Here is a 25,365-nt window from a genome sequence, read left to right as displayed (position 1 = left end):
ACTACCCTCTTTAAATATTTTTCACTTTAATATCATTTTAAGATATTTTTCAAACATTTAGAGATTTTTTTAAAATAATTTGATTATTTTATAATATGGTGATAATTTTATTTTAAGTCTCTAATTTTTAATTTATTGAAATCATGTATCTATACCTACTATAAAATAGGTAAATGAGGAATGGAGTGGGAATTGAGAAATCATTCACCACATGGAGATTCCTCATCTCGACCCCACTAAATTTCTTGAAGAATGAGGTGTGGAATAACAACAAAAATTTTTAATGGGATAGGGAATGGAGTAGGCCTCCCCACCCCACCCCATTATCATCCCTAATTATATATACTTGTTTCATTAATAAGCTATTTTACATTTTGACGAAGAAAAAGCGCACTGGTCTGGTATTTGCGATCTGTCACTAAGCAGGGACCTTGGAACAGACACATGCGGCAAAAGTAGATCGATTAACAACATAGTAATTTATTATTTATGCTTAATTTATATATCCAAGTTCCTAACAGCATTCTGCTACCTAAGCTGGTGGATAAGCAGTGATGGTTAATTAATTAGTTGGTATTTTTGATTAATTAGATTGGAGCTAGAAGATCTATCATTCATTAAGTTAGGCTTTAGACAATTTGTTAGACACTTGACGAAGTTGTTCACTGTCACTCCCGTTTGATTGGATTGTCAAAACTATCCCATCAAATGCCAAAACATGTACTGTGTTGTCATATCTTAGGTCCTCTTCTGTTATGTGCTTATTCTCAATAGATATTGCTAGCGAGCCAACAGCCAAGCGATCGATAATGTTACAACTACGTTGGGTTTCGATTCTTCGGTTTTGTGTACTCTTGGCAACCGGCATCATCAGCTGGGTGACTTGTGTAAAAACAACAAGAGGTTTTAAATAAGTCCTTGCATAATCAATATTCCAGCGTCAACGTTGCGCGTTCTACGTCATCTTGGTGACATCATGGCATGCATGGCGCCCGCAGGGCCTCCTGTTCAATCTACCCTTCAACCTACAATTAAAAGTATTAAAAAAAATAATTTATCCTCATTTATTATTAAGCAGACCAGAAAAAAAATATATTGGTGCTTGTCATAATCTTTTAGAATAAATTGAAATTTTCACTATATTACAAGTAAAATAAAATTTGTCTTTTTATCTTGGAACGAATTGAAGTTTACCCATTTATTTATATATGTATACTTAGATTTGGACCAATATCAAATTAATGGTATTTAATTTACCAATTTTATTGTATTACATCAATTTATATAAGATAAATTTATATAAAAATTTGTGATTATATCATTTCTCTTTTATAAAAGACTTTACACCTTTAAATTTTATTAGAACGTCTCGTTTGACTTTTTGAAACGATGAAAACGCCCAATAATTTTGAAAATTTTCAACCTGCTCCATGTGTAAAAGGCCAAATTCTTTAGTTTGGTGCTTTGCGGCGTCACCATAATTGGCGGTGAGTCCGGTGACAGATTTCAATCATATGAGGTCATTCGAATGACGCTGCCCCTGCTGCGCCGTCGCATGCGTATACCGCAGGGCCTACAGTTCAATCTACCGACCCATTCTGAACTTGAATCAAATAATTTAAACAACTATTAGTTTAAATCAATTTAATTGCCCTTTTTTTTTTTCAAGTTGTAGCAGTCGGTAAGAATTTATTTAGATAATATCCACGTGAATTAAGACTTACTTCAAACAAGAGCAATGATAATTAAACAGAAATCGCCCCCTAGCTCCTACTCTCTGATCTTGCATCTGCTCTTACAATTGTTTCTCATTACTAAATCCGATCCGGCTCACTTCTGAGTATCCAAAATTCCAAATCTACCAAGGTTCGTATATCAAATAGTTCAGTCATGTTATCAGTCGCCTGGGTCTTTACGATCCTTGTCACTCTAATCTCATCAAACAGATTGGCTAGGCATGCCGGCATGGTGGCTTCTTTCAGGTAACCATATGCAGTGGCAAAGTCGCTAAGGGTCAACTGGGGACAACTGCACCCTTGCTCAGTCTAAAAATTCTAAATGATGTTCTCTAACTAGTTAGCTGAAATTATAAATTTATTCTCGTTAAATTAATTAAATACATCAAATTTAAATTCAAAATTTATTTTAAAATAACGAAAATCTCATTTTTTTTAATTTTATTAGTCCAGTTGCGTAATTAGCTGTTCAAAACCCAATTAAATTTATTAAATCAAGGCCTAAGTTCCAATTTGAAATTTGGTCTGATTTAGCCTAAGTGCACATTTTTTTTCTCGTAGGGCCCAAATGTACAACTTGATAATAAAAACTATCCGAAATTAAATATATTACCCAAAAAAAAAAACAAAACAAAAATATCTAACACCATACATTTGCTGTTTTTCAATCTTCAAAATTTGGCTGCTTTATTTAAAACTTATTGATAAGATTATAAAAGCAAAAAAAAAAAAAGGCCCATAAAAGCTAAGCGATTAATAATATTACACTAAGATGACGTTTGTTTTTTTGTCTGAAATCTGAATAAACCTGAATTAGTCTGAATTCTGAATAGATCTGAATGTCTGAATCTGAATAATATGTTTGTTTTTTCGTCTGAATCTCAGAAAATAAGTATTAAGTTGTTTATTTTTTTTCAACTTAAAAAGTTAAAAATATGTACTTTTACATTTGTATCCTTATTAAATTTGAATGTCAAATAAATAATATATTAAATACCACAATATTTTAACATTTATAAGTAAAACTATATTTAAGTGAATACATAATTATTTTGGAATTTTAATATATAAAATACCATAAATTTTAAATTTTATCGTATATAATATAAGAAAGAAAAAATAAGGATATTTTTATGTAGGGTAAATGTCTATGGGTGAGTTTGGGATATACATGGAAAATAAATTATAAAGTAAGGATATTTTTGACATTAGCAAGTAATTAACTTAATTCAGATTTCTCCATTAAGTAAAAAGCCAAAAAAATTGGTTTATTTTATTAAGTCAAAATTATCTAAAAAGTCTCATTAAATTATAAAAACAAACACTTCTAATTAACTTAATTAATTAAGTTAAGTCACTTTAAGTCATTAAGTTAAAAAACAAACGCTACCTAAGTTGGGTTTGGATTCTTCTGTTTTGTGTACACTTGGCATCCAGCTGGGTGACTTGTGTCAAACAACAAGAGGATTTAAATAAGTCAATATCAATCGCCTTAGAGTATTCCAACGACGTTGCCCGTTCTACGTCATCATAGTGACATCATGCCATGCAGGGTTGGCCACAGGGCCACCAGTTCAGTCTACCTAATTAGTAGCCACCCACTTGACTTTAATCAATTAACAAGGTCAATTAATTAAGAAAAATTATTACCAAACTAAAATCTGATAAAAGAGTGATAAAAATACGCTCAAACATATTATTTTGAATTTGTTTGAAAAAAAAAATTAAGCTCACCTAAAATAACTTGTTTTGGATGTGAGTCTTTTGTCAGCCTTTAGTTAAAACATTAATACTCATTAATTAAACAACTTTTAATTCGATTCAATTTATCAAAAAAATAATATATCTAAAAAAATTCAATTCAAGATTCGTTTAAAATTGAAGTTGGACAACTGTAATTTAAAAGTTATAGCACTAAACTGTTTGATAAATACAAACTGCTCTATCTTATAAGATATTTTGATATAATTTTTTACTCTTATGAAGAAAAATCTATTATATTTTTAATAATTTTATGAAAGTTATTATTTAAAATTTATATTTATTACATACTATTTATTTTTATTTTATAATTATAATTTTTTTTTATAATAGTTGTAACTTAAAAGATAGAATTCTTTAGTCCCAACCAGTATCTCAATTTACTTAGGTAATATTAGGTAGTCGGCAAGAATTTAGATAATATCCACGTGACTGAACCGACTTTCAAACTAACAACATTCTTCGTATCATACAAAGGTATCTTCCCCTTTTTCACTTGATATGTAATGCTGTCGGTACGTGTCAGCAGCTCCTATCATTTCCCTCCCTGCGGTCTCTGTATAAATAGAAGGCTTTGGTCGCCCCTCACCAGCACCTTAATTCAATTCATCAAGAAACTGCTGATAAATTATAAATTATATAATCGGTAAATTGTATATTATATAAGTTCTTACTCTTTGAAAATGTCTGCAGCAGCAACCACCGCCACCAAGCTTCTGCTATCCGACCTTGCACCTACACTTACAAATGTTCCCTCTGATTATATCCGGCCCATTTCTGACCGTCCAAGTCTCACCGATCAAACTCACATATCAGACGGTTCAATTCCGCTTATCGATCTCCAGGGCCTTAATGGTCCTCGCCGCTCTGATATCATCAAACAGATTGGCCAGGCATGCCAGCATTGTGGCTTCTTTCAGGTTATATATATACATATGTAGCAACTTATAATATGTCCCTCGTGCGAATGATCACATCTTTTAAAATGCAGATTTAATTTATTGTATATACTATATTTTGTATCAGTACTTTTATTTTTTTAATTAATTAATACATCATATAGTATGTACAGAGAATTAAAAGATGCGGGCATCCAGCCTAAAAATAATTATAACAATTTGTATGTTAGAGCTGGTCTATCTTATTTTTTAACTTAAGAACTAAACTGGCTCCTGTTGTTTTTATCAGCAATCTGTCAAAAAAAATTTTGTCTCATTGCTATATGTTTTCATTAATTAGTTATCTTTCATATTAATTACATGCTATGAAATACCAATGTCCAGGTGAAGAACCATGGAATTTCGGAGGCAATGATCAATAACATGTTAAGCATTGCAAGAACATTTTTCAAATTGCCAGAGAGCGAGAGGTTGAAGATTTACTCCGATGACCCTTCAAAGCCAACAAGACTGTCCACCAGTTTTAATGTCAAGACTGAAAAGGTATCCAACTGGAGAGATTTCTTAAGGCTGCATTGTTATCCACTTCAAGATTACGTGCACGACTGGCCTTTGAATCCTCCATCCTTCAGGTATATATAATTAATAATTATTGTATTCATTCTCATGTGTATGACGTCCGCATTTTAGAGGATTAGTGCTAACCCCGATGATTCATTTGTTGACACTTGACAGGGAAGATGTGGGTGACTACTGTACGAGTGTTAGAGGGTTGGTGCTACGGCTGATTCAGGCCATATCTGAGAGCTTGGGGCTTCCAAGTGATTATATAGACAAGGAGGCTTTGGGCAAACACGGGCAGCACATGGCTTTGAACTACTATCCACCATGTCCTCAGCCTGAGCTTACATATGGACTGCCAGGGCACACTGATCCAAATCTAATAACTCTTCTTCTTCAGGATGATGTCCCTGGATTGCAGGTCCTCAGAGATGGCAACTGGGTTCCTGTAAATCCTATTCCCAGCACCTTCATTGTCAACATCGGCGATCAAATGCAGGTTCTCAGCAATGATCGGTACAAGAGTGTGCTCCATCGAGCGGTGGTGAGCCGCGACAAGGAGCGCATATCCATTCCAACGTTCTATTGTTCATCGCCTGATGCTGTGATAGGTCCTGCTAAGGGTTTGGTTGACCAAGATCACCCAGCTGTCTATAGAGATTTTACTTATGCTGAATATTACAAGAAATTTTGGAACAGGGGACTTGCAACTGAGTGCTGCTTGGAAATGTTCAAAGCTTCAAGTACTGTTTGATCTTGATCAATGAATTTGGAGATCAAATTTTGATCAAAAAGTCTAAACAAATGACGATATTTTATCTGTTATCAATCATTTTATTTTATTTTATGTATTACATCCATTTCTTTGGTAAACTTCAGTTCACCCCTTACTTAGAATGACAATCTTCAATCTACCTCTAAAAGTATTAAAAAAAATAATTTGTCATCATTTATTATTAAGCAGACCAGAAAAAAAAAATTATTGGTACTTGTCATAATCTTTTAGAATAAATTGAAATTTTCACACTATTACAAGTAAAATAAAGATCATCTTTTTATCTTGGAACGAATTGAAGTTTATTTATTTATATATGTATACTTAGATTTGGACCAATATAAAACTAATGGTGTGTAGCTAAATTAAATAAACATTTATAAAATTCCAGTTTTAACTGAATATCGATCCTTTTGTTTCACCAGACTAGTTGAGAGAATAGTACATACTAATTGACAAGCTTCTGGATACATAATCTCAATAAGTGGATAAAATAAAGGGAAATTATCATTTGTATACCCTATATTTGCTCTGTTATCAAAAATACTACAACACTTTAAGGGTGTATCAATCGTCCATCCTTAGTTGACAAAATGTATCAGCCAACCACCAAACCGTTAATTGCCGTTTGAAAGTTAACGGAATTACAGTGAATTGATAATTTTACCCTTGAAAATTATCACTTGTATACCCTTAAATTCTCTTTTTATCGCTTGTATTATATGAAAGACCAAATTACCCTTTTGAGGTCATCATACTTAAACGGCAACTAATGGTTTGGTGGTCATCTGATATATTTTGTCAACTTAAGGTGGACGATTGATACACCCTCAAAGTGTTGTAGTATTTTTGATAATTGAGTAAACTAAGGGTATACAAATGATAATTTCCCTAAAATAAAACTAGAGAGCTTTCAATTATTAGGAAATGTTAATTAATGAATTATTCCAAAAACCCGTTTTGCTCAATAAGTAGATCCTAATGCTTTCAGAATTGTCTACAACTATAACAAATCTTGAGGATTTCACTATTGGTTACAAGATTCTTTACCAATGACTTTAATAAACTGTTTCACACAAATTCAAGGAAAGGAGATATATATAATCTAACCAGGCAAAATTTAGTACTCATAGTCGTGCATAATTCTAAAGAAGGGAAAATGAAATGTGGTTCTTCCATTAAATTTGATGCTAGTTTTAATTATTAAAACAATAACCAATATTTTCATTCCACCATTTCTGATATTAATGATGAATCTCTTATTAGAATGAGAATGAAAAAAAAAGTACTTTGCTCATTGCATTTGTAATTAGAAAAAGATATTGCTTATGAAATTATAATTTAAAAAAAATTAATTTATTTGCATCTGCCTTTTAAAATAGAGATTTAATAATTTTAATTTGAAAGAGAAATGATATATTCACTTTTTTTACAAATTATTTTATACAAATTAGTGTGGCATCGTATAAGAAGTTAACCAAAAATAACACAAATCATACAATTTGATTTTGTTATTTTATATTTTCGGCAGCAATACCTATAGTTGGTATTACATGAAACCTTAACAAGCAAAATCTATCCTTCACTAGCTTCGAATTTTGTGATTGTTTCAAGAAATCTTAGATAGTTTTTTCTCATTTCCCTTCTTGAATTATCTTAGTGAGTTACGATGGATGGGTAGCATGAAAATATGTAAGATAAATATAGACCTATAACTTTGGCTCAGAAAATTCATTGTTTGATTAGGGTTTGAATCTATCCCTATCTAGCTTCGAATTTTGTGATCGTTTCAAGAAATCTTAAATAGCTTTTTCTTATTTTCCTTCTTGAATTATGTTATTGAGTTACGATGAATGGGTGGCATGAAAATATATAAGATAAATATAGAGCTATAACTTTGGCTCATAAAATTTATTGTTTGATTGGTATTTGAATAGATTCAATCTCCTACCAATGGACACGGAATGTTTTGGTTTTATCCAAACAAAACCATGAAATGAACTTGAGGGGTTGCAATTCAAAATACACCATAAAATACACCAAATTGGCCCTTAGTTTTTATCGCAATTGATGTGGTAAATGATGATTTATAATCCAAATAGTGAAATTCTATTAGTGGCTTATTAATTGGAATACATATCCCAATTGAATAAGTATAACACCACTCTTGTGTATATTAAGCAGAAGTGTTTATTATGTGTTTGATTATTGAATCTAATCATAATACCGCTGCGGTTTTTTTTTAAATCTTTTAGACTCTTACGAAGGAAATAAATGAGATCGAAGATTAATTAGATGATTTCAAATACATAAAATAAACAATAAGCCAGCCATTTTATAACTGGCATAATTTAAAAGTGTGACATAATATTACACGATCGTTTGTAACTAGAATAGTTGCCTATTTATAGCCTACGCTAATTGTGTAAATCACTTGTAAGATTATTTTTAAAGTCAACCACTTTATTCAAATCTCACATAATTGGGCCATGATATTTCATTTCAAGCTAGATTTTGGTCCAATTTTCCAAACTCAGCCCAACTAAACTACTTATGGGTTCACAATTTAATATTTAGTCCTCACACCCATTTAAAATCCTTATAAAACTCTAAATTTGGAATTACAGTTCTATTACTTGAGGAAATTACATAAAAAACACAAAATATAAATTCAATTAAATTAATGTATTTTACAGCTACAAATCATGAACCCTCCGTCATTAAATGATATAATTAATTTTTTTTAAATAAAATAATTTTGAGGAAATAAATAATAAAGTATATACCATGATAAGATTTTTATGAAAAAAAAGATTATTTTTAAAATTTAATTAAACTCTATTATAACCTTTTGTCATTTTTCTGTCATTTTCATTCAAGTAAGAGTTATGTATATAACAAGTGGGGTTTCATAAGAGTTTTAAAGGAAATTATCATTGTATCACCTCTATTTTGCGCTATGTTAACCTAACCACCACAAAATTCTAACGTGATCTTTGCACCACTTTTCTTTTTTAATTTATATCAATTAGCCACTTTTGCACTAACACCGTTAAATAATTTAAATGAAATAATAATTTTACCTCTAAATAAATTAAAAAATCGTTTTATTTTATAAAAGCTTAAAAAATAAAAAATTATATTATAAAAATACCCCAAAATTTAATAAAAAATAAATCCCAAGTAGAGGTGCCTAGCTAATTTTTATTACATTTAGATTTTTCAAAATTTTAATAATTATTGTTTGTTAAAAATTATAATTTTACAAAATTTTATCAAAATAACTGAATTTATTATTAAAAAATAAATCCAAAAATCTTAGTAATTAAGGGAATTTTTATTAAATCCCAAAATTTTGTAGTTATTTTTATAATTACAATTTTTTATTAAAAATAATTTTTATTAAAAATAAAAACTATAATTTTGGGATTTATTTTTAATTAAATTTAGGGGTATCTTTGTAATTATAATTTTTTTATTTTTCAAAGTTTTTATAAATAAAATGGTCTTTTAATTTATTTAGGGATAAAATTGATATTTTATTTAAATTATTCAACGGTGTTATTGTAAAAGTGGCTAATTGATACAAATTTAAAAAGAAAAATGGTGCAAAAAATATGTTAGAGTTTTGTAGTGGTTAGATGAATATAAGATAAAATATATGTGGTATAATAATAATTTTCCGAGTTTTAAAGAGGTGTTTGGAGCTTCGCTCTTTAACAATTCAACAATTATAAAGGGTACAATCCAAATAGCCATGTCGTGGGCTTGGGCCTGGGCTTGGGAAAAACCTACCCAGCCCATCAATTTGGCGTCCCTCCATGGGGGAGTGCCGAATGAGTTTGTTGCTTAGTGTTCATGCAATTCTTGTGATTCTGTTTCTGTCCTGCCTTGCTGCTTAAGAAGGTCTATAAATTATACTGGCCATCGCCACATTGTTTCGAGTATCTTTTGCTACTCGTTTTCAACTCTATCACTGTGAATGCTGTATGTGAAAATTGGAGGGAATTAAACAAACACATTAACATACTCTCTTGTTATTGTTTAATTTCCTCCAATATTTCATGTCCGCCCTTCACTTGTTTATACATAATAGATGGAGCTTTTGTGATAAATACTGGCAATTGAAGGTCGAAAATTGGAAGAAACAAAATAGATTCACTTTGTTCAATGACAATCTATTTAGTTTTCCCTAATATCCAATCATCAGTTTTGACTCAAGATTCTGGCTTCTAGCTTACCATAAATAATACACATATTGTTAAGTCTATTATTTTTAGAGTTGGTATCTTATGGCAAGTTTAGTTAAATTGGAAGTTTATTTATTGCATATCTTGTAATAGAATTAATTTATTAATCCCCTAATTTATTGAGATTCCAATTTATTAGGAATATTTATTTCCTAATTTAATTAGATGTCTAATTTAGTAAGTCAATTAATGATGAGATTCTATAGTTGGCTCATGAGATCTATTTAGAGCAAGAAGTTGGTTCAAATAGGAAGTTTATTAAATGTTTTAGATATTTTTTAGGAGACAAGTAAGGCAAGAAGATCATATTTATTCATATTCAGATTCATAGGAATTATAAGAGGAAAAAAACTCTTATTTGGAAAGTATCTAAGTCTTTTAAGACTTGCTATTTTGGTGAAACCTTAGTGCCTATATAAAGAGAAGTATTTCACAATTGGAGGAACGCACAACACAGAGCATAAAGCAGAGAACCAAAATTCGGCCTCCTCCCTAGAGAATTCAGATTTGGCGCATAATGTTGTGTTGATTTGTTTTCTTATCTTTTTTTTTTTAATTTCTGTGGAGAATTTATGTGGATCTTGGATTACTAGACGTTGAAGAATTGCTATTGAACAATTTGCGAAGTGCTTTGAGGATCGTGGATCAAGAGGGGTAGCAATTATTCATGAGAACCAGATTCAATCAATTATTCATGAGAACCAGATTTAGTCTAAGGTAGAGTAAATTATATAGTGATAAACTGTAAGTGAGAGTCCTAAGTTTGGTAAATTCATAGGTTGTAACATCTCAACTTAGTGAATTGATTTTCATCTGGGTGTGGTCTCGTTGATGTATGATTGATTAATCCGAACCACTTTAAAATCTATGTGTCATTTATTTTCTGCATTTTATTGTGTTTTTGAAAAATTAATTTTTTTGAAGCGGATGTGAACAGTTGCGGGCGAACAGTAACGGTGAATGGTACAATGAACAGTACTTCTGAAAAATTAATTAAGTAATTAATTTTTTATTTTTAATTGCCTACATTTATTTGTGATAGATCTAAATTCTTTTCACATATGAACTTGCTGCAAAAGGTAAGAAAATGAAGAAATTGAATAGATTATGTCTAAACAAAAAATATTAGTATTGTTCTGTCCATTCTAGCTATTGGGTTTTCTGCAAAATCTTTTTCACCTGCCTTAAATTTTTGAATCAGCGAGTTCATACATATCTTATGCTAGAATTATTGTTCATCGTCTCTTCATGCTTCAGAGAATATAATTAAAGACGTTTGAGACATAATATTCCCTTCGAAGGCGTAAAATTGCATAGATGCAGCTCCAATTAGTGAAATGATCTAAATAGGCTAGAATCCCAGTCATTCGCAAAATATCTCTCAATTTCAACCAAATTAAGTTTTGCAATAGGTTTGAAACCTTGACTGAATATAAATTGGTTAACTACTTCCAATGCAGTCTCAAAATCATTTTCGTTGGCATTAGCTGATTCGCCATCTTGATCAGAAATATACACCGTAAAATTCAAAGAATCTGAGGTTCTTTGATCGAAATTTGAAATTATCTACATGCAAAAAATAACAAGTAATGCATTATAATGTGAATGTTACACTAATTAATTACTAGAACATGCAATAGATGCCCTAGTGCAATTGAATGATCAATAATGGACTAGAAGCCCAAGTGCACGAGACCAAACCCAATTGGGGAGCCCAATCATCAGAAACCATGAAGAGCTTTCGTGGTTTCTGTAAAAATGCCATTTCATTCCGAGAATTAATGGTGGGTACTCGGCAGAAAGTGGTGCAAATCATGCTCAATGTTAATGTAATAATAACATAACATTTCCGAGTGAGATTACCAATCAACAACTATAATCAAACGGTCATTTTACCGACATCTATATAAAACAGCAAAGTTTTTGCTTAATCATTATGTCTTCCCTAACATGATAGTTTAATTTCCACTCTTAATTACTTCAAGTTTTAAACCCTCTTTCAGGAGACAAAAGGAGACACAAAATGCATGCAGCACAACTTGTTACATTAATTTGGATATACGTGTTAAGCAACTGAATGATTTTAAAAAGGTACCACCACATATTAAGGTTCTTTTTTCCTTTTTTCCTTCTTCTCTTCCTCTAGTTGCTTCAAATACATGAAATAAAGGAAGCAGTCAGTGGCTCATATCTGATGTAGGAATTGAGCCAAGAGTAATTTCATTAGTCAGACTTTTATGACAAAAATTTCAAGAGTGGAAGCTGTGGAAACTAAAGTTGGTGAACTGATGAGGGATAGCTCTCAAGAAGTTGATAAATTATGTCCGGGAGGCTGCTGTTCCAAGAACTGCAAGTCAAGCTTCGAGTTCGGGAAACGAGTGGCTAAGACGCTGCAGCTTGTGAATAATTTAATGGGTGAAGGAGCTTTTGATGCGGTCGCTGAGAAGGTACCGCCGCCTGCAGTGGACCAGAGGCCTTGTGAACCAACAGTGGGTTTGGAATCAACATTTGATAAAGTCAGGAGATGTCTTAGAGAAGAACAAGTGGGAATCATTGGCCTATATGGCATGGGGGGAGTCGGAAAGACTACTCTGTTAACAAAATCAACAACAAGCTTCTCGGTGCACCAAATGATTTTGATGTTGTGATTTGGATGGTGGTGTCTAAAGATTTACAGCTTGAAAAGATTCAAGAGAGAATTGGGAGAAGAATTGGTTTTCTTGACGAATCATGGAAGAATGGAAGTCTTGAAGACAAAGCATCGGATATCTTCAGAATTTTGAGCAAGAAGAAGCTTTTATTGTTATTGGATGATATTTGGGAGCGCGTTGATTTAACTAAAGTGGGTGTTCCTTTTCCCGACCCTGAAAATAAATCCAGGATAGACTTCACAACTCGTTTTCTTGAAATCTGTAGTGCAATGCAAGCTCACGAGTTCTTAAAAGTAGAGTGTTTGGGACCTGAGGATGCATGGAGATTGTTTCGTGAGAATCTCTGAAGAGATGTTCTCAAAAACCATCCAAACATTCCTGAACTAGCCAGAAGTGTGGCTCAAGAGTGTGCTGGTTTGCCACTTGCACTCATTACCATCGGTCGCGTAATGGCTTGCAAAAAGACACCTCAAGAGTGGCACTATGCGATTCAAGTTTTAAGAATATCAGCCTCAGAATTTCCAGGTATGGGAAAAGAAGTGTATCCTCTTCTAAAATATAGTTATGACAGCTTACCTGATGAAACAATACGATCTTGTCTCTTATACTGTGGTTTATTTCCTGAAGACTATAGAACTCGTAAAAGTGAATTGATAGATTGTTGGATTGGCGAAGGATTTTTAGATCAATATGATAGAAGTGGAGCATACGATGAAGGATATTACATTATTGGTATTCTTCTTCATGCATGTCTCCTGGAGGAAGAATGGGGAGACATAGGAGAAGAGGAAAGTGGATAACATGTTGTAAAGATGCACGATGTGATCCGTGACATGGTGTTATGGATAGCTTGTAAAATCGAGAAGGAGAAGGAAAACTTCTTAGTTCACGCAGGTTTTGGATTAACAGAAGCACCGGAGATACAAAACTGGAGAAATGTTAGAAGAATGTCCTTGATGAAAAACAAAATTGAGAATCTATCAGAACTCCAACCTGCCCTCACATTCTTTCTTTGTTTCTTAGCGACAATAGTTTGAAGATGATCGCAGGTGACTTCTTTTAATTTACGCCTTCTCTCAGAGTTTTCAATATGTCAAATAATCATTTGCTATGGAAATTACCGTTAGGAATTTCAACATTGGTTTCACTCGAACATCTTGATTTATCCAGTACGGCCATTACACATTTACCAATTGATCTACAAAAATTAGTAAATTTGAAATGCCTGAACTTGCAGTACATGTATAATCTCAATCAATTTCCAAGGCTGGTGATTTCTGCATTTTCAAAGTTACAGGTATTGAGAATGTTTGATTGCGGTGGTTCCAAAATTGAAAGATTGAAAAGCAATGTTCTGTTTGGGGGTCATCAAGTTTTGGTGGAGGAATTGATCGGCATGAAATATTTAATGGCGGTGACCATCACCTTGAAAAGGTTGCAAGCTCTCCAGGAACTTTTGATCTCCCAGGAATTGCAAAGATGTACTCAATTTCTTTTCCTCCGATGCTTTAACGATTCAAAGTCACTCGATATTTTCTGTTTAGCATGCCTACACAATCTCAATAAACTTTACGTTGCTGGTTGTAAACATTTGGAAGATTTTCAGATGATTATACAAAGATCATCAGTAAACCAATTAGCCCATGGTTTCCACAGCCTTCACACAGTCAAAGTAGGCTTTTGCTTCAAGTTGAAGGACTTGACATGGCTCGTTTTTGCTCCAAGCCTCAAGTCCATCGTTGTATTAAGCTGCTGTGACATGGAGCAAATAATCAAAGCCAACAAATTGAGTCAACTTCATCATCGTCATCAAGAGAGGAGGAAGAGTGTTTTTGCAAAACTCCAATTTCTTAGCCTGGAAAATCTAAGAAATTTGTGTTGTATCAATTGGGAGGCCTTGGCCTTTCCAAATTTAAAGGAAATTAGAGTTGAAGGATGCCCCATGCTTTTCAAGCTTCCTCTCGATTCTAACAGCGCGAAAGGGTGTAAAGTCGTTATCAAGGGAGAAGAAAACTGGTGGAAAAAGCTACAGTGGGAGGATCAAGACACTCAAGATGCTTTTCTTTCTTGCTTTAAACCAGCTGTTAATCAGAGATCTTGGTGCGAAATTTTGAATTGACTTGTGGTAGCAGTGGGACAAACCCTTGTGTTGTTGTCATGTTGTCATTTGTTTGTAATGTTACAAATTTTTTCTTTTCCAATCGATGAAAAAGTACATGATGATGACCAAGTTTTAAAAATCGACTTTAATAGTTATTATACCAAGTTAACAACATGAGATGTGATGACGATTTAAAAAATTAATGGTTTGAAGCAATATTTGACAATGAATGAAGAAGGTAAGTTGCATTTATTTTATATATATAATGATAGGAATCTTTATTTTTTCTATACGGACACGTTATTAAATTATATAGTTTAATAATTAATTAAAAGGATTATGTTAGATCGCATAGTTTAATAATATATCCGTATTTTTTTAAAAAAAAAGTGAGGGCACCTACCTTAGTTAATGAATATATATATAAATTTTCCAATCCATGATTTTAAAGTATGGAAAAATCCAAACAAACTTTTAATGTATTTAGTTTTTGCTAAGTTATGTCTTATGCAATATGTGACCAGCGGGGTAAAAAAAAAATTCTAGGAATAAAAGAAAAAAATTAAGATTTCTAATTAGCCCCCATTAAATCTATTAAAATTGACCCTAAAAATTTATAAACTCACAAAATTTAAACTTTAACTTTTAGAATTATAAAAGCCTACACTATAATTAAAAATAATGATAGCTCATCACCACAAATATTTTTCTATTCTTGAAAATGCGTCAAGAACAATTATAAATGTATTAGCAAATATTTTATACATTCAAAGTTTTAGTTTTAAAATTTTACTATTATAGAATCTAGCCCCCGATAAATTATTTTTCTAGATCTGCCACTGCGTCTTATCCAACACGATAATTTAATTTTCATCTTTAACTATTTTCACCCCTCTTGTTAGCGAGACAAAGGTGACACCAAATATACATACAACATTACAAAGGTATCATACTCATTACATATTTACATGTAAAAAGATTAGTTTCAAATTACTTCTCGTGAATTATCTATCTTCAATCATCCCTCTTATTTTTGAAAATCTCAATCTACTTCTTATTTTTTTAAGAAGACAAAAAATAAAGAAAAAATTCTTTGACCCACTTTCATTTTTTTTCTTATCTTTTAAATAAAAATGAGATAAGTTCATGGTTTCAAAAGTAAAAGGGATGATTTGAAGAAAAATGAAAGGTAATCCAAAATTTACACTATTAAATTTTGGTATGACATGCCAGCAATTGAATTAGGCCAAAGTGCTAGCACCATATTTTTAATTTTCTTTTCTAGTTGCTTCCAAATGTAATACATGAAAAGGAAAAATACATGAAATAAACCAAGTGGTCCTTAAACCATTTCAACAAAATTTCATCATATACTTGACCATTGTTGACTTGCAATTAAAGCTGGATTTTGGTCCAATATTACAAATTCAGCCCAATTAAATCACTGATCTAACAATTTGATTCAATGCCCGTACAATGTACATGTGCAGACATTTTTAGAAAGCAATTTAATTCTGTATGTGCAATGTACAATTTCACGGACGAAGGATGAAAAGACAGTGGTCAACAAGGACGGATACAGAATAGGAAAATTTCAAAGGATGATTTTGTAAAAGACTTTACTTTCTTTAAATTTTATTAAAATGTCCCGTTTGAGTTTTTGAAAATATGAAAACGCCCAATAATTTTGAAACATTTCAACCTGCTCCATGTGTAAAAAAACCCAATTCTTTTGTTTGGTGCTCTGCGGCATCACCATAATTGGCGGCGAGTCTGGCGACATATCTCAATCACATGAGGTTGTTCGAATGACGTTGCCCCTGCTGCGTCATCGCATGCATATACCACAGGGCCTACGGTTCAATCTACCGACCCATTTTGAAAATGAATCAAATAATTTAAACAACTATTAATTTAAATCAATTTAATTGGTTTTTTTTTTTTCCAGGTTGTGGCAGTCGGTAAGAATTTATTTAGATAATATCCACGTGACTTAGACTTGTACAACAGGAGCAATGATAATTAAACAGAAATCACTACCGAGCTTCTACTATCTGATCTTGCATCTTCTCTTACAGAAGTCAAAATAATTTTTTCTTTAGTCCGTCAAAAATTTTGCCCACATAGATATAATTTTCTAGCTATTCCACTGATTATATATACACATATGCCAACCTAAAGAGATAAAATGCTGACAAAAATAATGATAAACTAATACTGGTCTACTTTTTTTTTTATCAAGTAAATAAATCGTTGCTAATTTATTACTGTTTCTACAAATAATTTATCAAATTTTTTTTTTGGGGTCAGATATCATTTTGTGACCTTTCACCAAGTAGGGACCTTGGAACAGACCCATGTGGCAAGAGTAGATCGATAGACAACATAGTTTACTATTTATGCTTAATTTACATATCCAAATTCCTAACAGTATTCTGCTACCTAAGCTGGTGGATTAGCAGTGATGGTAAATTAATTAGTTAGTATTTTTGATTGATTAGATTAGAGTCTATTAGATACTTGGCCAAGTTGTTCACTGTCACTCCCGTTTGATTGGATTGCCAAAATTATCCCATCAAATGCCAAATATGTACTGTGTTGTCATATCAATTAATTATTTAAGTGGGATGTGGATCCTCTTCTGTTATCTGGTTATCCTCAATAGACATTGCTGGCTAGCTAAGCGATTAATAATATTACAACTAAGTTGGGTTTGGATTCTTTTGTTTTGTGTATTCTTGGGAACTTTGTCAATGGTCGGTAGTCGGCGAGAATTTAGATAATATCCATCTGACTCAACCGACTTTTATACTAACAATATTCTTCATATCATACAAAAAGGTATCTTCCCCCTTTTTACTTGATATGTAATGCTGTCGGTACGTGTCAGCAGTTTCCATCATTTCCCTCCCACCAGGCTCTGTACAAATAGAAGGAAGGCATTATATCACCACTCACCAGCACCTTGATTCAATTCATCAAGAAACTGCTGACAAATTATATATTTTATGATTGGCAAATTATATACTATACAAGCTCTTACTCGTCGAAGATGGCTGCAGCAGCCACCACCCACATCAAGCTTCTACTATCCGACCTTGCGTCTACTCTTCAAAATGTTCCCTCGGATTATATCCGGCCCATTTCCGACCGCCCAAATCTCACCGATCAAGCTCACATATCAGACGGTTCAATTCCGCTTATCGATCTCCAGGGCCTTTATGGTCCTCGCCGCTCTGATATCATTAAACAAATTGGCCAAGCATGCCAGCATGGTGGCTTCTTTCAGGTTATATATACATATATAGCAACTTATAATCTGTTTCTTGTGAGGATGATTGCATCTTTTAAAATTGCATCATATAGTATGTATAGAGAATTAAAAGAAGCGGACATACACACCTTAGAATAATTATAACAACTTGTACATTAGAGCTAGTCTACCTTCTTTTTTAATTAAAGAATTAAACTGGCACCTGTTGTTTTTATCAGCAATCTGTCAAAATTTTTTTGTCTCATTGCTATATGTTTCATTAATTAGTTATCTTTCATATTAATTACATGCTATGAAATAACAATTTCCAGGTGAAGAACCATGGAATTTCGGAGGCAATGATCAATAACATGTTGAGCATTGCAAGAACATTTTTCAAATTGCCAGAGAGGGAGAGGTTGAAGAATTACTCCGATGACCCTTTAAAGCCGACAAGACTGTCCACCAGTTTTAATGTCAAGACTGAAAAGGCGTCCAACAGGAGAGATTTCTTAAGGCTTCATTGTTATCCACTTCAAGATTACGTGCACGACTGGCCTTTGAATCCTCCATCCTTCAGGTACATATAATTAATAATTATTGTATTCATTCTTATGTGTAGACGTCTGCATTTTACAGGATTAATGCTAACCCCGATGATTCATTTGTTGACACTTGACAGGGAAGATGTGGGTGACTACTGTACTAGTGCTAGAGGGTTTGTGACAGGGAAGATGTGGGTGACTACTGTACAAGTGTTAGAGGGTTGGTGCTAAGGCTGATTGAGGCCATATCTGAGAGCTTGAGGCTTCCGAGTGATTATATAGACAAGGAGGCATTGGGCAAACACGGGCAACACATGGCTTTGAACTACTATCCACCATGTCCTCCGCCTGAGCTTACATATGGACTGCCAGGACACACTGATCCAAATCTAATAACTATCCATCGAGCGGTGGTGAGCCGCGACAAGGAGCGCACTCTTGTACCGATCATTGCCGAGAACCTGCATTTGATCGCCGATGTTGACAATGAAGGTGCTGGGAATAGGATTTACAGGAACACATTTGCCGTCTCTGAGGACCTGCAATCCAGGGACATCATCCTGAAGAAGAATAGTTATTAGATTTGGATCAGTGTGTCCTGGCAGTCCACATGTAAGCTCAGGCTGAGGACATGGTGGATAGTAGTTCAAAGCCATGTGTTGCCCGTGTTTGCCCAATGCCTCCTTGTCTATATAATCACTCGGAAGCCCCAAGCTCTCAGATATGGCCTCAATCAGCCTTAGCACCAGCCCTCTAGCACTCGTACAGTAGTCACCCACATCTTCCCTGTCAAGTGTCGACAAATGAATCATCGGGGTTAGCACTAATCCTCTAAAGTGCGGCCGTTTCGCGGCATATCCATTCCAACGTTCTATTGTCCATCGCCTGATGCTGTGATAGATCCTGCTAAGGGTTGATTGACCAAGATCACCCAGCTGTCTATAGAGATTTTACATATGCTGAATATTACGAGAAATTTTGGAACAGGGGACTTGCAGCTGAGTGTCGCTTGGACATGTTCAAAGCTTCATGAACTGTTTGATCTTGTCATTACCAATGTATTTGGAGATCAAATTTCGATCAAAAACTCTAAATAATTGACGATATTTCATCTGTTGTCAATCATTTTATTTTATGTATTCCATCCATTTCTCTGGTGAACTTTAGTTCATCCCTCAGTTAGAGTGACAATCTTCAATTTAACTCCAAAAAATTTTTTAAAAAATCATCATTTATTGTTAAGCAGACAAAAAAAAAAAAATCATTAGTACTTATAATAATCTTTCGGGGTAAATTGAAATTTTCACCCTTTAACAAGTAAAATCTTTTTATCTTGGAACAAATTGAAGTTTACCCATTTCTTTATATATGTATACTTAGCTTTGGACCAATAGCAAATTAATCTTAGCTTTGGACCAATATCAAATTAATGGTATTTAGTTAAATTAAACATTTATAAAATCCCAGTTTCAGCTGAATATCGATCCTTTTGTTTCACCAGACTAGTTGAGAGAACAGTACATATACTAATTAACAAGCTTCTGGATACATAATCTCAATAAGTAGATAAAATAAAACTAGAGAGCTTTCAATTATTAGGAAATGTTAATTAATGAATTATTTCAAAAACCCGTTTTTCTTGATGAGGTTCCAGTAACTGCTTGACATGCAAGCAGACCCTAATGCTTTCACAATTGACTACAACTATAACAAATCTTAAGGATCTCACTATTGGTTACAAGATTCTCTACCAATGACTTTAATAAACTGTTTCACACAAATTCAAGGAAACGAAATGATATATTCATTTTTTTTTTACAAATTATTTTATACAAATTGGCGTGGCATTGTATAAGGAGTCAAATAAAAATAACCACAAATCATACAATTTGATTTTGTTATTTAATAGGGAAATTATCAGCCATATACCCTTAAATGACACCCGTATCAAAGGTGTGTGAACACTTTTCAAGTATATCACTCGTATAATCTAAGTTGACAAAACACTTCTGCCGTCCACCAATTCGTTAACTTCCGTTTGCAAGCGCTGACATCATAAGAGTGACGAAACTTTGATTAAAAAAAATGAAATGCCATCCCATTTATCGGATAATTGTTAATAATTGCTAAAAAAAACTACTTTACAAACAAATCTACTCCTCCAAAATTTAACCAAAATTTTTTAAGATCTACTCCTCCAAGTTCCAACTAGAAATTTTTATGATATAATATGTATAATTGTAAATAATATGTTGTTAATAATCTTTTATGGTATAATATGAATATTTTTTATAGATAATTGTTAATATTATGTACCATTAATAATTCATTTTTTTAATAAAAAAATGTATTGTTAATAACAAAATAAAAAAATTATGTAATGAAAATTTACGTTAATTTTTGGGGTAAATTTATATTTTTACCTCATTTTAAGTTTTAAGGGCAAAATAGTCAATTTATCACAATTCTGTTAACTTTCTAACGGAAGTTAACGGATTGGTGGACGACAGAAGTATTTTGTCAATTTAGGATATATGAGTGATACATTTGAAAAGTGTTCACACAAGTTTGATACGGGTGTTGTTTAAGGGTATATGGCTGATAATTTATGTAGTTTATATTTTCAGCAGCAATACCTATAGTTGGTATTACATGGAACCTTAATAAGTAAAATCTATCCCTAACTAGCTTTAAATTTTGTGATCGTTTCAAGAAATCTATGATAACTTTTTCTCATTTTCCTTCTTAAATTATCTTATTGAGTTATGATGAATGGGTAGCATGAAAATATGAAAGAGAAATATAGACTTATAAATTTGACTCAGAAATCTTATTGTTTGATCGGTGCTTGGATAGATTCAATCTCCTATCAATCGATACGGAATGTTTTGCTTTTATCCAAATTAAACCATGAAATGAACTTGAGGAGTTGCAATTCAAAATACACCATGAAATGAATTTGAGACTTGCATAGCATGGGTGGCTTAAAGGTATTTGAGGTGTTAGGGGAAAGAAAAATATTTTGCCTTTTTAAATTCATTTAATAAAATTTTCATTATGGATTTTAGTATCCTCTAATATCTTGATTGTTATCATATTTTCCATAATTATGTAAATATCTCTAATAATATTTCAAAATTCAATAACATGATATGAATAGTTAAGATATTATGTGGTTATAGCGTATTAATAAATCATACCTATGGCATTACCTAACCTATCACACAATGTAACTTATACATATACACACTTAATTTTAAGAGAAACATGCAGATATTAATTGATCATAAATAATTCGCGGATATACTTGAGCTTCCAGTTGCAAGTGAAAAAATTATGATTTGAGACTGACTGATCTTTCAAATTATAACTTGCATGACTTATCGTTTATTTATTTAGAAGCAAGACAAAATGTCGTCTCAGATGCACAGAAGACAGAACTACAATGGAACCAGTTATTTTTTTACATCTTCAGGACGTCTAATTTTGCTATTGAGTATCCAAATGCTAATGCACATATTACAAGAATTACAAGAAGTAAAACAGCTATAATGGGTTAAAAAAAATCATCATATTTATATAACCATAATAACACTACAAAAATGCACTTATGAAACAGCCTATGACCATTACAAAAGAGATAAGAATGTACATTTAATACTCCACACAACTACTAGACTTTTATATCCTGGAGAATCTCCATTAACCAACTCTTGTTTATGAATCCCTGTCACTGTTTGCCCTCAGCTGGTTTTGAAGGCCTTGGTGGGCACGGTGACCAGAACTTTGCCTAATTTCTGCTGCTCAGAAACCTGATGGATGGCATTTTGAATTCTTTCAAATGCCACAAAGAACTTGGCCGCATCAGTTGGACTTAAAACCTTCTTCACCACCAATTCTAATGCCTTCAACCTGTTATGAAAATTTTCACATTAGCAATCAATAACTCTCATTTTGTGGTAGTTATTTCAGTTGACGTGTTTATCTTTTTGGGTGTAATGGCCTTAAAACTTCCACCAGTGAATGGAATGTGTAAAATTCACCTATGCTAAACAGATTTAACAGCCAATGCATGACATTTTTTGTAGGCATCACAATAAGATTAGATATATCAGGTAATAGCAGTTTTCTTAATCAAGATAGAAATCCAACCTGAGCTGTTGGGCCTTAATTATGACTCGTTCAATCTTCTTAAATTCTTTCTGAATAAAACCCAATGCAGAACCATCTAACCGCTTTTTGTTCAGTGAAGCAAAGGGAAGGTGAAGGACACATGTTGCTTGAATCTCAGCCATTTCCTCATCAATTATTGCCTCCTCAATCCGTATCTCATGCATGACCTGTGATAGGAGCCGTTCAGTATCACTTGACTCTGATTTGGATGATGATGATATTGAGGATGGGGATCGAACCAAACCACGAGCAAGGTCCAGAATGGCAGAGGGCCGCCAATCTCCTATCCAATATAGGGCAGCCAACTCATGAGGTGGAGTCCATCTAGGCATGAGGAAGCTGGCCACATCCTTGAGATATGTTGGGATGCTGGAATGGTTATAGTGGGTATTGAACCTGTTCAGCTGTTCCTTAATTAGCTCCTCAAGCTCCCACCTTGAATTGAGCTGTTTCTCAAGACTTACTGCTCTAGTTTTCTGCTCTTGCCTCCAGTGACTATACTTTTCCCTGGAAATGTCTTCACCTGGTTACCACATCAACTTTGAGATTAAAAGGAGAATGGATCGGACAGAGAATTTGAGCACAACAATAGACTGTACATCAATGTAACAACATTTTTTATGTCCTATGAACTCAACATCTATAATTGAAGTGTTTTTCAAATGCACCACTATTCCCAAAGCAGGTACCATCCAAAATAGTCAGCTTCTTCGCTGGAAAGAGGATGCATCAAGATCAACCACTGCACCACAATTATGCTACTTAAAAGAACTCTGTTAAAATGTTTCGTAACTTTTTTTCTAAATATTGAAAGCACTGAACCACCCATAAACTTCATTCCTGAAAGGAAATTGGTTAAACTTTAAAAAGATAATACAGAAGCTTGGCAATAGAACTGTTACATAAATGAACTCCATAATGATTCAAAGATCTTGCTATCGCCTCAAGCTGTCAAGAGCTTTCAGGGTTCCACAAAAATGCCATTTCATGCCAAGAAATGAAATTTCGACAAAAAAGAGGTAAATATTCTTTCAGATCTTCACCTCTTTTGCTTGATTCAGACTTGTGGATGGTTGTGCACTGAACCCTCTCAACTATGTTTTCAACCCTCTCAACTATGTTATCAATCTCACCAGCATCTTCTCTTTGAGTGCCTGTTCTCACTCTTCTTTCATCCTTTTCCTGACCTTCCAAGTCACTAGAAAGAAAATTACCCTTTTTATAAGCAAGAAACCTAGAAACAGAAAAGAAAAAAAAAATACACAAACTGTAATTTTTCAGGTAATTAACATTTGCCCAAACTATAATCCAAAACCTCTCATTGTAACTTCCCTAATATATTTTTTATCACACATTGAGACAGACATCGTCTATCATTTCATCAAAAAAGGGAGAAAGAAATTTGGATAATGTCATGGTTAAATTTGTCGTCGTTTGTTATTAGCTCATGGATTTTTTTTCTCCCGGTGGTTCTGTATCTCAAAAAGTAGTGAAAGCATACTTCAGAGATATAAACTACTTAGAAATGTCAAAAATGCATTCGTAAAATCCTACAATTTTCTTGAAATTCCAATACTTCCGTAGTGCTTTCACAATAAATTACAAAAATTGCTTGGATTAGAGTTTAGCTACCATTAGTTGGACTGTTTCTTACAAATTGAAGCTTCCAAGATAAACTCACTTGACCAAAAGATTCTGTGGCTTAATTGTGAGAATAAAGTGCTTCTCATAAATCAATTTATCGGTGCAGGGCAAACTAAAACTTTACAATTGGATCTACACAATTTGTCGATTAAGTAACCACTATTGATCCATTTCTTGTTATCTTTTCTTAATTTTCTCATCATTCAAACAGAACATATCTAATGCTTTCACATCCATTTTCTCAGCAAGAAACCAAAACAAGAATTGGGACATCTGAGTCTGATACCGATACCATAGATATTGTCTGAAAGAGATTATTGTTAGTTTGTCACAAGCCCCACACTTTCTATTCTTTTTCTTTCATTGTTTTCTCCGGAACCAAACAAAAGCGAAATCCAGTGCTTATGTGCAAGTCTTTTGAAACAGAAAAGAAAAGAAAAGAAAATGGGGATTCCTCCAAAAATATAGAATCGTTGTGGATTTCGCTATGAACCCATCATTTTCTTACTTTTTTCTGTCGTTTTCTCGAGAAACAAACACAACAGGATTTTAGTGCATGTTTGTTTTCATGTTTAGGACATCAAGTAAACAACAATAACAAAAGCAGAGATTAGAGAAGTTAACGAAAGCTTACAAGAGACCCTTCATTGCCTTTCTTCTTTCAGAGCTTTCTTCTCCCATGACGTTCATTTTCTTGAATTTTTTCTCTGATTCTCTTTCTTTTGCTTTTGCGTCAAGTGAAAATGTTCCATCGTTTAATGGAAATGCAAGTACACATTACTTTGGACCACCTCTGGTGGCCGGCCTAATTTGCAAATTAACTTTTAATGGGGAAGAATAAAGTAAACATTGCCAAGTAAAATTGAGGGGGGGGGGGGGGGGGGAAAGTGGGTATAAGCTAAAATTTCTGAAGTTAATGTTTCCCATTCGGAAAATACCAAATATACATTAGTTACATAAACACAGATAAATCGACACAATCTTTTTTTTTCTTTTTATCGATGCTCATTTCGAAT

At 32.9% G+C, this 25,365-nt stretch overlaps 3 protein-coding genes and 1 pseudogene across 5 annotated transcripts; 3 read left to right on the top strand and 1 right to left on the bottom strand.

Annotated features, from left to right (window-relative positions):
- Window positions 1-4,082: 4,082 nt before the first annotated feature.
- Window positions 4,083-5,804, top strand: LOC102617990 (protein DMR6-LIKE OXYGENASE 2-like). Its single transcript, XM_006465249.4, has 3 exons — window positions 4,083-4,417; window positions 4,781-5,028; window positions 5,132-5,804. The coding sequence occupies exons 1-3, from the start codon at window positions 4,181-4,183 to the stop codon at window positions 5,709-5,711; spliced, it is 1,065 nt and encodes a 354-aa protein (XP_006465312.2). The 5' UTR covers window positions 4,083-4,180; the 3' UTR covers window positions 5,712-5,804.
- Window positions 5,805-12,219: 6,415 nt separating this feature from the next.
- On the top strand, window positions 12,220-13,555 carry LOC102618270 (probable disease resistance protein At5g63020; annotated as a pseudogene).
- Window positions 13,556-17,447: 3,892 nt separating this feature from the next.
- Window positions 17,448-19,657, top strand: LOC102618555 (protein DMR6-LIKE OXYGENASE 2-like). Of its 2 annotated transcripts, none has more exons than XM_052431571.1 (3): window positions 17,448-18,023; window positions 18,320-18,567; window positions 18,717-19,657. In XM_052431571.1, the coding sequence occupies exons 1-3, from the start codon at window positions 17,787-17,789 to the stop codon at window positions 19,111-19,113; spliced, it is 882 nt and encodes a 293-aa protein (XP_052287531.1). In that variant the 5' UTR covers window positions 17,448-17,786; the 3' UTR covers window positions 19,114-19,657. The 2 variants fall into 2 exon arrangements, with proteins under 2 accessions (XP_052287531.1, XP_052287532.1); XM_052431572.1 differs by having other exon boundaries at window positions 17,494-18,023; window positions 18,670-18,784.
- A 2,232-nt stretch (window positions 19,658-21,889) lies between these two features.
- LOC102618842 (uncharacterized) lies at window positions 21,890-25,198 on the bottom strand. 2 transcript variants are annotated; one of them, XM_015530758.3, is made up of 4 exons: window positions 24,984-25,198; window positions 23,749-23,939; window positions 22,685-23,228; window positions 21,890-22,444 (listed from the first exon to the last, which is right to left on the bottom strand). In XM_015530758.3, exons 1-4 carry the CDS (start codon window positions 25,037-25,039, stop codon window positions 22,276-22,278), a joined length of 960 nt encoding a protein of 319 aa, XP_015386244.2. In that variant the 5' UTR covers window positions 25,040-25,198; the 3' UTR covers window positions 21,890-22,275. The 2 variants fall into 2 exon arrangements, with proteins under 2 accessions (XP_015386244.2, XP_006465313.2); XM_006465250.4 differs by having other exon boundaries at window positions 23,749-23,903; window positions 24,984-25,195.
- Window positions 25,199-25,365: the final 167 nt, after the last annotated feature.

Source organism: Citrus sinensis, chromosome 7 (assembly GCF_022201045.2).
Source record: "Citrus sinensis cultivar Valencia sweet orange chromosome 7, DVS_A1.0, whole genome shotgun sequence".
Lineage (NCBI taxonomy): Eukaryota > Viridiplantae > Streptophyta > Magnoliopsida > Sapindales > Rutaceae > Citrus > Citrus sinensis.
This window is presented reverse-complemented; position numbering and strand designations above follow the sequence as displayed.